The sequence below is a fragment of the Ochotona curzoniae genome, unplaced genomic scaffold, assembly GCF_017591425.1.
Source record: "Ochotona curzoniae isolate NIBS_2020 unplaced genomic scaffold, NIBS_Ocur_1.0 contig_4502, whole genome shotgun sequence".
Taxonomy (NCBI): domain Eukaryota; kingdom Metazoa; phylum Chordata; class Mammalia; order Lagomorpha; family Ochotonidae; genus Ochotona; species Ochotona curzoniae.
The window spans coordinates 1-13,278 of record NW_024466308.1 but is presented as its reverse complement, the minus strand read 5'-3'; the positions used below and the strand labels follow the sequence as shown (position 1 = coordinate 13,278).

Below are 13,278 nucleotides of genomic sequence, written 5' to 3'. Positions count from 1 at the left end.
ACATGGTCTGATCTTGGTCTTTGTTGGCAGAGTGGTATGATGCAGAGCTTCTTGATGTTGCTGAGGGAGCACGGGAACACCCACCCACCCCCGGCGGAGCTGGTGCCCCTCGCGGGCAGCCTATGCCGTGACATCCAAGATGACCTCACTCAGATGCAGCCTTTGGTTTCTGCCATTCTGGACAGCCAGCTGTGCCCGCACCTCCTGGACAATGCAGATGTGGCCCTGGTGTGTGCCCGTGTCCCGGCCCAGCGGGAGCAGCAACAGGCGGCCTGCCGGCTTCTGGAGGTACATGTGGGCTCAGTGGCCATTGGAAGGAGGGGCAGGGTGCACCATTCAAGCATTATCCGTATGCCGGGAGCTAGCAATGAGTTGCTGGCCCACATCTCACAGACCAACCCCTTAGGGCTGCCTGGGAGAGGTGTTTTATACAAAGATTAGTTCCGGTAATTCTCACTTGAGTGAGTGACAAGCAGCTTGGGAATCTGAGTACTGGATGTGCATCAAGTGGTGCCAGCTCATAAACACAGCAGGTGGAGTGAAACCCGATTTCTTTCTGGCTTTGAAGCGCTGACAGTGATCAGAAGGCCAGGTACACCCGTCATCACCCCGGTCCCCAGTCTGGCGGCACCTGGAGTCCCTCTCAGTATGTCATTCCCTCTGCAGGAGGCCAAGACCTTGCTCTGTGCAGTTGATGTCTCCCTGGCCGCTTGATGTCACTTGTTCCAGGTTCTAGCTTGTGCCTGTTTATTCCTTTCCCACTGTCGCCCTCAGCACTGCTAACCGTGGGTCCATCCAGACCTGGTTCTTCCTACCAACATGTGGCTTTAGTGGACTCTCCTTGACAGGGTTGTCGGGTGCCAGGAGGCAGCCGTGAGCTGGTGCAGCTCTGGAACGACATTCACTATGACCTGGCCAGGAGGAAGCTGGGTGTGGCTGCGCTGACCCCGGTGCAGAAGTTCCGCTGCAGGAAGAGATACTGCTGGGCTTTAGCTCTGTGTGTCAGGGGCTCCTGAGGGGGGTTGGCCATGCCCTTACGTTATTTTCTGTTGCCAAGCAAGGCTCACAGGTCTTGTTCTGAGTGCTACCCCACCCCTCCCTGTGGCTCCTGGAAGAAGAGATGGATTGTACTACAGAGGCTTGCTTGCAGGGAGGCCAATGTGAGGCAAGTCCTTCAGAGTCCAGCAGTCAGTGAGCCTGGGACCGCTAGGGCTGTGTGACCCACCACACAGAGGCTGACAGCCTGCCAGTGGAAGCCCAGCAGAGGCAGCCACTTGGTGACCAGTGTAGGGGTGGCATCTGTCACTCAAGCTGTTTGGGGAGCACTCCCTGGGTCTGGATGCTGGGGCACCCTAGGCTTTGCTTTCCTGCAGGTGGCACTGACACGAGACCACGGAGTGCTAAGCGGATCGACCGTCGCTAGCGGGAGGGTCTCTGCAGAGACCATGGTCTGAGGGGGCTGGGCTGTGGGGAGGGGCTTCTTCAGTGTTGGTAGTGCAGGTCTATCCCAGCCTTGGAAGGAGACCCTACCTGAGGGATGGTGGTGGTCTTGTGAGCACCAGTGTTTAAGGCAGAGAGAGTGGCAACCTCAGAGGTCTGGCTTAAGACCTCTGGTTTAGGGGATGTCCGCTGGCTGAAGGGGTGTTCACAGCCTTTGGAAAATGCAGCAGTGACCTTCGCCTGTAACCATAGGGACAGGTGGTGGCTGAATTTTCACCTGCGGGGAGAGTGACTGATGAACCACAAGGAGAGCCCAGGGCTGTATTCTGATGGTGCTGGCTGACCCTGAGGGCTGTCAGGAAGGGTGGTGTCTCTTTGCGGCTCAGGCATTGTCCAGGACCCAAATCATGGCCCAAGAACAGTTGTATGCAGTGAAAAGGGAAGAGATTCCAGGGCTTTGGGCCCTGGGTTGGAACCAGGAGTGTGGTGGTTCTTGTTTAGGCACACAGGGCAGGGGTGGGGTGAGTGGTTCCAGGGAGATGAGCTGCATTTGGGATGTGTAAGGTGCCCACTGCATTATGTACGTCCACATAGGCTTTGCAGCTGAAATCTTCAACTGAAGTGATATTTGTCCTCAGTAGAAATGAAGATATATTCAGTGGTGGCGAAAAACTGTGACCAACTTGGACATGTCCTCTGCCTAGCTCCAGGAGGCTTCAATCTCAGGAGTAGTGCTGGGGATGTTGTCCAGTGGCCTGAGCAGCCTAGCTGCTCCTCATACCCCCTGCAGTGGTCAGCTGAGGAGTGGCCAGGGGGTGAGGGGAAGTGCGGGGTGTGGCATGCAGGGAGGGAAGTCCAGGGTGATAAAGGAGAACAGCAGTGACCCTCTGCTGCCCGTGGTGAGGGGAGGAGCTGGCTCAGTGACCCTGGGTGAAGCTAGAGAAGTTTTACTGGGAGAGCCCTGACTGAGGCAGCAGCCGGAGGGCTGGGGGGAGGTGAGAGCCGCCAGAATGTTTACCAGCCCCGATGCCTCTGGTGCAAGAAACACTTGAATTGGAATGGAATCTGGAAGGTCCTTAGGGAGGCAGGGAAGTGGAGCCAATACACAGAACATCAGCTGCAGCCTCATTGCCGGGGTCCCATGGGTTTGAGGGGTGCAGTGGGCTGGCAGGCACCATGGTGGCAAGTCAGTGATGATAACTCAGTGAAATCTAGGGAGGAAGTGCTGGGCAGAGAAGGGCACAAGGGTATGGGGGTGGGGCTGCACTGAGAGATGGGTGGGAAGGCCAAGGACTTTGCCTCATAAGTCCCATGGGCAGACAGGGAGGACAGGGAAAAGCCATATGGAAATGTGAAAACATAGGGGTGGGAACCCAGATCCTGGAGCCCTCTTTGGGGGTCTTGGGGCTGAGCTCCCCGCCATGGCCTGCAGGTGTGTGGGTTAGACGCTGATTTTCACTTGTGGGACAGGCTTGCCTCAGAAATGTTGCTGTCACAGGGCAGGGGACCGCTGGGCCCCCTCACTGTGCTGTTCTCATCTCCTCCAGGAATCCCCCACCCGCAGGCCTCTGCCCGGATGGCCTCAAGAGTCGGAACTTCCCCAGAGAGGTCCGCAGGAGGCTTCAAGACTTTGCCTTGGCCGTGAGCATTAACCCCAGCAAGGCTCAGCGGGTAAGAACAGGTGGAAGCCTTACCTCTGCCTCAGCTGCCTGTCCCTGGGCCTTTGCCCCCACGCCTGTTCTTTATCCTCTTTTGGGAGGGCGTGCCCTGTGCCTAGTCTACAGAGGGCAGTCCCAGTCGCCTTCTTAGGTTCTCAGTGTGGCTGTAGGCATGGAGGCTGAGATGGCTGGTACTGGGTGTGGGTTGAGGGTAGGGGCATTGGCCCACAGTGCCTGGTTCCTGCTCCCTCAGCACATCCGTCCCGCGGTTGCATGGCTCCTCCTGGTGGCCTCTCCTGTCTGCTGCTTACTGGGCTGGGTCCCCCCCCTCTCTGCTGGGGCTTTTGCTCAGGGTCGCCCCATGTGTGGGGTGCATGGTGCTGGGGGCGGTGACTGCACACAGCAGGCCCCTCCCGAGGTGGCCTCTCCTGTCTGCTGCTTACTGGGCTGGGTCCCCCCTCTCTGCTGGCGCTTTTGCTCAGGCTCGCCCCATGTGTGTGGGGTGCATGGTGCTGGGGGCGGTGACTGCACACAGCGGGCCCCTCCCGAGGTTCAGGACACTGCGGGCCCGCTCTGCAAGGTTCAGGACACCGCGGGCCTGCTCTGCAAGGTTCAGGACACTGCGGGCCTGCTCTACAAGGTTCAGGACACTGTGGGCCTGCTCTGCAAGGTTCAGGACACTGTGGGTCCGCTCTGCAAGGTTCAGGACACCGTGGGCCCGCTCTGCAAGGTTCAGGACACTGCGGGCCCCTTCCGAGGTTCAGGACACTGCGGGCCTGCTCTGCAAGGCCTGCTGAGGCTCTGCTCCCTAGGACGCTTGGCCTGGCCTGACTCCCGAACTGAGCCTGGGCCTGGGAGGTGTTGTGTCTTCTCCAAGCAGGTGGCTAGGAGAGGCCCTGGTCAGCCACCAGCGCAGCGGGTGCCGATTCTGCTGCCTCTGGAGGGGTCAGCTTGGTTTCTGTGGAAGTGTGGGCACGGACCAGGAGTTAACAAAGCTAATTGTGCTGTTTTCGGACAGGAGAGTTTGGCTTGACTGCAGAGCGGGTCTACAACTGGTTTGCTAATTACCGGCGGTGCCAGCAGTCCCTGCTCCAGCATGTGCAGCCAGCCCAGCGGGTGGTGGCCAAAGACCCCGGTACAAAGGAGAGACGTCTGGACCGCTGGTGTCATTGGTCCGGTGGGTGTCTCCAAGGCCCTAGCATCATGGTATCTGGAGGTTTGCTTTCTGACAAGCCCCCTCGTTGCATTAACTGTTACGGGACGCTGGAACAGGGGCACTGTGGCTATAGGTGCAGACCTCACCAATGTTCAGCACAGTCAAGACCTCACCTGGTGGCCAGCTAATCCTGAAGGTAGAGAGAGTCAGACTGTGCCGAGGAATGGTGTAGGTGAGGTTGTAGGTGCCCGGCCCCCCGCCCGTGTGCCCAGATTGCCATGTGGAGATAGATGGGCATCGGTGTGGGGATCAGGGAGTAGATGTGGGTCTGGGGATAGCTCACAGCAAAGATTGATGACCCAGTGGCCACACCCTGCTCTACTTGCTGGAAGGGAGGCCGAGATAGAGTCCCGAAGCCTCTCCTTCCCTCTGTTTTTTTCCAGCCTGGCCCAGGGACGGCGTACCTCCGCAGTCTCCAGACGCCCTCCAATGACCTTGGGAGGCCCTGGCCCTGGTCACAGACCTTCCTGGAGCTGAGACGATCTCAAGGCCCCTGGCTCCCAGGTACTGTTGTCCTCACGTGCTATGGGGCCATCTCACCTGTTCGTTCGCCTTCTCAGCTGAAGGTGAGGATGGGAAGTGGGCGTGAGTGTGCTGGGGCCACCGCACAGGTACCAGGTCAGTGACTGCTGATTGATTGGAGGAAGGGGAAGCCACATCAGAGACAGAGCAGCTGTGACTCTGGAACCTGACATGGAGCGAGGCCCACCTTCATGTGTGTTTGGGAAAAGGGGGGAGATTGACTTCGCCTGCAGACGACCCCAGCTTTTGTGGTTTGTGAGTCTGCTGTAGTCTGTCTGTTGTGCATCCCGTGCGGTCAGCACCTTTCTCCTTTGCAGAATGCTGTCTGAGCACTCTGCTTTGTGTACTGCCAGGAAGACCTCGCAGAAGGAATGTGGGAAGGAAGAAGCTGAGCACCTGCAGCAGGCATTTTTGAACCTTGGAGAAGAAGTATATGGCTTTATTACAGGAAAACCAAGTGCACTTTTTAAAACAATGTATTTGAAAGGAGAACAAGAGATTTTTTTTTTTTCTATTTTATGGTTCATTTCCCAAATGGCTTCAACAGTTGGAGCCAGGTGAGGCCAAAGCCAGGAACCAGCTCTTTCCGGGTCTTGCGTTTGGGTGGCAGGGGTCCCGGCACCCAGGGCGGCATCTTTCACTGCTTCCCCAGGTATATTGCTGGGGAGGTAACTTGGAAAGTGGAGCAGCTGAGACTGCTGGGTCCAGTATGGGATGTCAGAGTTGCAGGCCACAGCTTAACCCAACACACTTCAACGCCAGCTTCGAAAGAGTGTGAGTGAACCAAGAATCCAAGCTCAGACCAAGGCTGAGGCTGAGTCCTGAGGGCAGCTGGGGGTGTGGTTTCCTAGTGGTGAGGTGTCCAGAAGTCACCTAGGGGGAGGCCATGCTGCTGCTAAGTGAAGGATTTTTAAGCGTGTAGTGTTTTTTCTTGGCTTATTTCGTTAGTCCTTCTCACAGTAGGCAGATAGAGAAAAGGAGGAACAGGTCATGAAAGAGTTTTAGAATTTGATTTTTGCTGCTTTTCCAACCAGCCCATATTTGTCTGCTGCCTCATAAAGATAAGGAAAGTACAGAGAGCTCGGTGTTTGTCAGCTGTGGGCCTGAGGTTCATGTCAGGTCTGATCGTTAGGTCACACGCTTGTGTTGCATGTGGTCCCTCCTGAGGACATTTGTACCTGGGCCTCTGGTAGGTTCGTATGACCTCGATTCCAGCTGTAAAATGGTGTGTTACTGAAGTCCAGGGAGGGGATGCAGTGAGCGTTCCTTGAAATGCAATGCTTCGTTACCAACTTCTGCCTTGTATGCCTTTAAAATCAACTGGCATTTATTTTCTGGACTATTGGGCTTTTGCTAATCATGTTAAGTTGCCAACACTGCATTGAAGCTCATTGTAAATAAACTATGAATGCTTTTGTGGTTGGTCTTCATGAAGTAATCTCTGGAAGCCAGGTCTGGTGCAGTCTAGCCCTGGGTCTGGCGTTGCAGTGTGGTGCGTAAAGCTGCCCCTGCAGTGCCGCCATTCTGTGTGGTTGCTGGTTTAAATTTTAGTTGCTTCCTGCTGATAGCCTGGGAAAGCAGCAGAGGATGGACCAACTCCCTGGGTCTTTGCACCCATGTGGGAGACCCAGATGGAATTCCTGGCTTTGGACCGGCTCAGCCGAGCCATTTGGGAAATAGACCAGTGGATGGAAGATTTGTCTCTATGTGTCTTCTTTCTCTTTCTATAACTCTGCCTTTCAAATTAATCAATCTTTTACATAAATGTCTTTTGTATTTCTAGATTTTTTTCGTAGGAATACAGTCCTTGTAGTGGCAGTCATAGGTTTAGAATAGGGGCCTGGCGCGGTGGCGGGGTGGTTAGGGTCCTCGCCTTGCACACCCGGGATCCCATATGGGCGCCGGTTCTAATCCCGGCAGCCCTGCTTCCCTTCCAGCTCCCTGCCTGTGGCCTGGGAAAGCAGTCGAGGACGGCCCAAAGCTTTGGGACCCTGCACCCGCGTGGGAGACCCGGAAGAGGCTCCTGGCTTCGGATCGGCATAGTATTGGCCCGTTGCGCTCACTTGGGGAGTGAATCATCAGATGGAAGATCTTCATCTCTGTCTGTCCTCTCTGTATATCCGCCTTTCCAATAAAAAAAATAATAATAAAAATAAAGAAAACCCTTCTTCTTAAAAAAAAAATAGAATAGGAGCAGTGTGTTAGTGCTGTGCTGGGCCCTGCAGCCTTTGTGGTTGAACCTAGACGAGCCTACATTGTGTAGCCCCCACTGTCGATGGAGGGACAGTCTTTGCTATGTTTTCCAGGTTCCTGCAGGGTGGTGAGATGCACCAGGAAGAGCATGGCAATGATCCTGCCTCCGTCCTCACCATCTGCCCTGGCTCTGGTCTCTGCACTCTGCCTGCCAACAGTAGCGTTGTGGAGCCCTCTCTGGTGGCCTCTGAATCGTGGTTGATGTCCCTTGCGCTTGCATCCTCCAAGGATATTTCCTTGCAGGCTGGACATCTGGTCCCCGGTCACAGGCAGGACTTTGTGATGCACCCTGCAGATGATGCTCTGGCTGTGTCTGTCGCTGCCCTCAGCGATCCTAACCTCACAGGTGAGTCTACTTGGAGCAGACCGTGTCTGCACCCGTTACTGACCTACTTAGATCCTGTTTGTTGGCGGGGAGAGCCAGGCTCTTCTGCTGGGACTCCTGGTCTTTTAATTAGACCCAGACTCAGTGCCACCATAGCAGAGACTGCCCCACAGGCATCCTGGATCACTCATCCTCTCTCTTTTTTTTTAATTTATTTTTATTATTTTTTCATTGGAAAGGCGGATATACAGAGAGGAGAGACAGAGAAATAGAATTTGAATAAATAAAAATAGATAGATATAGAAATAGGAATGTAAAGGAATATAGAAAAATATATAAATAAATAAAACTAAAAATAAATTTAAATATAAAAATAGAAATATATCAATACATAAATAAATATAATTTGATATATAAATAGCAATTTAAATAAACATAGAAAAATATATCAATAAATAAAAATATAAAAATATAAATGTATCAATATATAAATAAATATAATTTGATATAGAAATATGAATGTAAAGAAATATAGAAAAATATAAAAATTAATCTAAATATTAAAAATATGAATATATCAATATATAAATGAATATTTGAATAAATAAAAATAGATACATATATAAATATGAATGTAAATAAATATACAAAAATATCAGAAATATATATAAATATAAAAAATATAAATATATCAATAAATAAATATAATTTGAATAAATAAAGATGGATATATATAAATAGGAATGTAAATCAATATAGAAAAATATATAAATAAATAAAAAATATAAATATAAAAAATATAAATATATCAATATATAAATAAATATTTGAATAAATAAAAATTGATAGATATATAAATAGGAATGTAAATAAATATAAAAAATATCCGAAATAAATGTAAATAGAAAAGATATGAATATATCAATATGTAAATAAATATAATTTGATATATAAATAGGAATGTAAATAAATATAGAGAAGTATATAAATAAATAAAAATAAAAATAAATAGAAATATTAAAATCTATAAATATAAATAGCTATGTAAATATGAAATGGTGAAATAAATATAAATAAACATATAAATAAAAACAGACATAAATATAAAAACTTAGATAAATAAATAAAAATAAATATATCAATAAATAAAAATATAACTATGCCGATCCGAAGCCAGGAGCCTCTTCCGGGTCTCCCACGCGGGTGCAGGGTCCCAAAGCTTTGGGCCGTCCTCCACTGCTTTCCCAGGCCACAGGCAGGGAGCTGGAAGGGAAGCGAGGCTGCCGGCGCCCACATGGGATCCCGGGCGTGCAAGGCGAGGACCTTTAACCACTTGCGCCACCGCGCCGGGCCCAATAAGTCATATGTTTTAAAAGTTTATACACATAGGGCCCGGCATGATGGCCTAGGGGCCAAAGTCCTCACCTTGAACATGCCAGGATCCTATATGGGCGCTGGTTCTAATCCTGGCAGTCCCGCTTCTCATCCACCTCCCCGCTTGTGGCCTGGGAAAGCAATCGAGGACACCCTAAATCTTTGGGACCCTGCACCCACATGGGATACCCGGAAAAAGCTCCTGGCTCTTGGCTTTGGGTTGGCTCAGCTCCAGCCATTGCGGCTGCTTGGGGTGTGAATCATTGGACGGAAGATCTTCATCTCTGTCTCTCCTCTTCTCTGTATCTCTGCCTTTCCAATAAAAATAAAATAAAATTGTATTCAAGTCTGACCTGGCCCACCTTGGAAACCTACGTGGTCGGTCTGCAGCACAAGAGTCACGTGTCCCCGCACGCAGGGGCGAGGCCAGATCGTGGGGGCCGGTGTTGACGACAGGTGCCTAATGTCTTCCTCGGTGCGGTGGTCACTAGGGCTCAGGCCCTAGGGTCGGAACCCCTCCCTGCCCACAAGCAGAGCCCTTTTTGGGGCATTCAGAACCGTGCGCGTGTGGATTCCAATAGCGCCGTCTCCGGGGAGGCTGGGGACGGGGAGCGGGTGTCGGGGAGCAGCGCCCGGCGCCGGGAAACCGGGAGAGGGGCGAGCGCGTGGGGCGAGCGCGCCTCTTCCCGCCCGCCCCGGGCAGAGGGCTCCCACCCCAGGCAGCTCCACTCCTTCCGGCTGCCCCTGAGCGCCCCCGCCCCGCCAGTCTGCCCCTCGTGATTGGCCGCGGGTGGGTACATGGTAGCGACCACTCCAGTCCTGGGCCAGCGGGCGACCGTGCCTCCGGTCCCGCGGGAGTGAGGAGCTCGTGCGGCACGTCCGCGCAGCGGAAGCGGGAAGTGGACGGTATTGCAGGTGAGTCGGCGTGGCGGGCGGGAGCCCTGGACGCCCAGCACGGGGTGTGAGCCTGGGCCTCCACCCGGGGCTGCACCCGGGCCCAGAGCAGCGAGAGCAGCGAGAGCAGCGGGCACGGTAGGGCAGGTCGGTTAGCCCGGTGGAGGCCCCGGCCGCCCGGTGCGCGCGTCCTTCCTTGCCGTCTGTCTTCCGGAGCTCCCCCACCTCCACCGCCCTGGTCTCCCGGAGCCCCGGTTTCTCTGAGGACGCGGGTCCAGGGCTTGGGACGCTGGCGCCGGGAGTGAAGACCCGTGAGAAGGTGACCCCGTGAGGGGGCGTCGGGACCCTGAGGGGTGTCGGGACCCTGAGGGGGCGTCGGGACCGAGTGAGGGGGTGTCGGGACCCTGAGGGGCGTCGGGACCGGGTGAGGGGGTGTCGGGACCCTGAGGGGGTGTCGGGACCGGGTGAGGGGGCGTCGGGACCCTGAGGGGGCGTCGGGGCCGGGTGAGGGGGCGTCGGGACCCTGAGGGGGCGTCGGGACCCTGAGGGGGCGTCGGGACTGGTTGAGGGGGCGTCCGGACCCTGAGGGGGCGTTGGGACCCTGAGGGGGCGTCGGGACTCTGAGGGGGTGTCGGGACCTGAGGGGGCATCGGGACCCGGTGAGGGGGCGTCGGAACCCTGAGGGGGCGTCGGGACTGGTTGAGGGGGCGTCGTGACCCAGAGGGGGCGTCGGGACGGGGTGAGGTGGCGTCGGGACCCTGAGGGGGCGTCGGGACCCTGAGAGGGCGTCGGGACCGGGTGAGGGGGTGTCGGGACCCTGAGGGGCGTCGGGACCGGGTGAGGGGGCTGACCGGGTGAGGGGGTTTCGGGACCGGGTGAGGGGGTGTCGGGACCCTGAGGGGGTGTCGGGACTCTGAGGAGGCGTCGGGACCCTGAGGGGGCGTCGGGACCCTGAGGGGGCGTCGGGACTGGGTGAGGGGGCGTCCGGACCCTGAGGGGGCGTCGGACCGGGTGAGGGGGTGTCGGGACCCTGAGGGGGCATTGCGACTGGGTGAGGGGGTGTCGGGACCCTGAGGGGGCATTGCGACTGGGTGAGGGGGCGTCGGGACCGGGTGAGGGGGCGTCGGAACTGGGTGAGGGGGCGTCGGGACCCTGAGGGGGCGTCGGGACCGGGTGAGGGGGCGTCGGGACCGGGTGAGGGGGCGTCGGGACCCTGTGGGGGCTGACCGGGTGAGGAGGTGCTGGGACACGGGTTGAGGATATGTGAGGAGCTGCTGGGACTCGGGGTCGGGACCCAGTGAGGAGGCGGTGAGGGGTCAGGACCCCGTGAGGAGAGAGCTGGCACTGTAGTGAGACCTGGCGGTGGCACAGGGCACCAGGCGAAGTGGAGGCCTAGGCTTTAGCCCGGGAGTGTTTTTGGTAGGCTCTGGGTACAGACCCCGTTGCTCATGGCCGCCCTTTCCGGGCTAACCTGTGGAAGCTGAGCGTTTTCAGTGAGCAGCAGCGGCAGTGGGCAAGTGCCCCGGAACGCCTTGGGGGCCTCCCCGAGGAAACAGAATCAAGTTTATCTCGTGCGGAAAAGGGAGGCTCAGGGAAGTCAGGTGACTGGGGGCAGGCTCTGGAGTAACAGTTAAGTCTGCTGGGGATCCCACCTATCGTTGTGAGGTATCTGGGTTCAAGCCTGGCCCCCAACTGCACCCTGGGAGGCAGGGAAGCAGCGGGTGATAGCTCAGTGCAGGTGGTCGGTTTGTGTTGTCCACGTGGGAGGTCCATACTAATTTTCACCTGGCTTTGCATAGCCTCTTGTGGATATTTGGGGAGTAGACTAGCAGGAGTTCTCTCCCCACCTCATTCCAATGACATCAGTAATAGTGTTGACAAAGAGGTGGACTAGTGCTGGCCACTCTCCCGTGGGGTCACCCTCTCAGGATTCAGACTTTTTCTGGTGGAGGGTAGAAGGAAATTTTGCAGGCGTGTGGTCCTTGGCCATTCCCAGTTGGGCACCACAGCTGATCTGGCATGGAGGTTGCAGTGTGGCCTGCTGTGTGCACATGGTCTGATCTTGGTCTTTGTTGGCAGAGTGGCATGATGCAGAGCTTCTTGATGTTGCTGAGGGAGCACGGGAACACCCACCCACCCCCGGCGGAGCTGGTGCCCCTCGCGGGCAGCCTACGCCGTGACATCCAAGATGACCCTCACTCAGATGCAGCCTTTGGTTTCTGCCATCCTGGACAGCCAGCTGTGCCCGCACCTCCTGGACAATGCAGATGTGGCCCTGGTGTGTGCCCGTGTCCTGGCCCAGCAGGAGCAGCAACAGGCGGCCTGCCGGCTTCTGGAGGTACATGTGGGCTCAGTGGCCATTGGAAGGAGGGGCAGGGTGCACCATTCAAGCATTATCCATATGCCGGGAGCTAGCAATGAGTTGCTGGCCCACATCTCACAGACCAACCCCTTAGGGCTGCCTGGGAGAGGTGTTTTATACAAAGATTAGTTCCGGTAATTCTCACTTGAGTGAGTTACAAGCAGCTTGGGAATCTGAGTACTGGATGTGCATCAAGTGGTGCCAGCTCATAAACACAGCAGGTGGAGTGAAACCTGATTTCTTTCTGGCTTTGAAGCGCTGACAGTGATCAGATGGCCAGGTACACCCATCATCACCCCGGTCCCCAGTCTGGCGGCACCTGGAATCCCTCTCAGTATGTCATTCCCTCTGCAGGAGGCCAAGACCTTGCTCTGTGCAGTTGATGCCTCCCTGGCCGCTTGATGTCACTTGTTCCAGGTTCTAGCTTGTGCCTGTTTATTCCTTTCCCACTGTAGCCCTCAGCACTGCTAACCGTGGGTCCATCCAGACCTGGTTCTTCCTACCAACATGTGGCTTTAGTGGACTCTCCTTGACAGGGTTGTCGGGTGCCAGGAGGCAGCCGTGAGCTGGTGCAGCTCTGGAACGACATTCACTACGACCTGGCCAGGAGGAAGCTGGGTGTGGCTGCGCTGACCCCGGTGCAGAAGTTCCGCTGCAGGAAGAGGTACTGCTGGGCTTTAGCTCTGTGTGTCAGGGGCTCCTGAGGGGGTTGGCCATGCCCTTACGTTATTTTCTGTTGCCAAGCAAGGCTCACAGGTCTTGTTCTGAGTGCTACCCCACCCCTCCCTGTGGCTCCTGGAAGAAGAGATGGATTGTACTACAGAGGCTTGCTTGCAGGGAGGCCAATGTGAGGCAAGTCCTTCAGAGTCCAGCAGTCAGTGAGCCTGGGACCGCTAGGGCTGTGTGACCCACCACACAGAGGCTGACAGCCTGCCAGTGGAAGCCCAGCAGAGGCAGCCACTTGGTGACCAGTGTAGGGGTGGCATCCTGTCACTCAAGCTGTTTGGGGAGCACTCCCTGGGTCTGGATGCTGGGGCACCCTAGGCTTTGCTTTCCTGCAGGTGGCACTGACACGAGACCACGAAGTGCTAAGCGGATCGATCATCGCTAGCAGGCAGGTCTCTGCAGAGACCGTGGTCTGAGGGGGCTGGGCTGTGGGGAGGGGCTTCTTCAGTGTTGGTAGTGCAGGTCTATCCCAGCCTTGGAAGGAGACCCTACCTGAGGGATGGTGGTG

At 55.4% G+C, this 13,278-nt stretch overlaps 1 protein-coding gene and 1 long non-coding RNA gene across 2 annotated transcripts; both read left to right on the top strand.

The window, feature by feature from the left end:
- The first annotated feature begins 39 nt into the window (after positions 1 to 39).
- Positions 40 to 4,747, top strand: LOC121160405 (anomalous homeobox protein-like). Its single transcript, XM_040986186.1, has 5 exons — positions 40 to 288; positions 849 to 997; positions 2,988 to 3,121; positions 4,120 to 4,275; positions 4,698 to 4,747. The coding sequence occupies exons 1-5, from the start codon at positions 40 to 42 to the stop codon at positions 4,745 to 4,747; spliced, it is 738 nt and encodes a 245-aa protein (XP_040842120.1).
- Positions 4,748 to 9,651: 4,904 nt separating this feature from the next.
- LOC121160406 lies at positions 9,652 to 12,671 on the top strand. The gene is made up of 3 exons (XR_005884549.1): positions 9,652 to 9,703; positions 11,762 to 12,020; positions 12,581 to 12,671. It is a non-coding gene; the product is annotated as an uncharacterized LOC121160406 (long non-coding RNA).
- Positions 12,672 to 13,278: the final 607 nt, after the last annotated feature.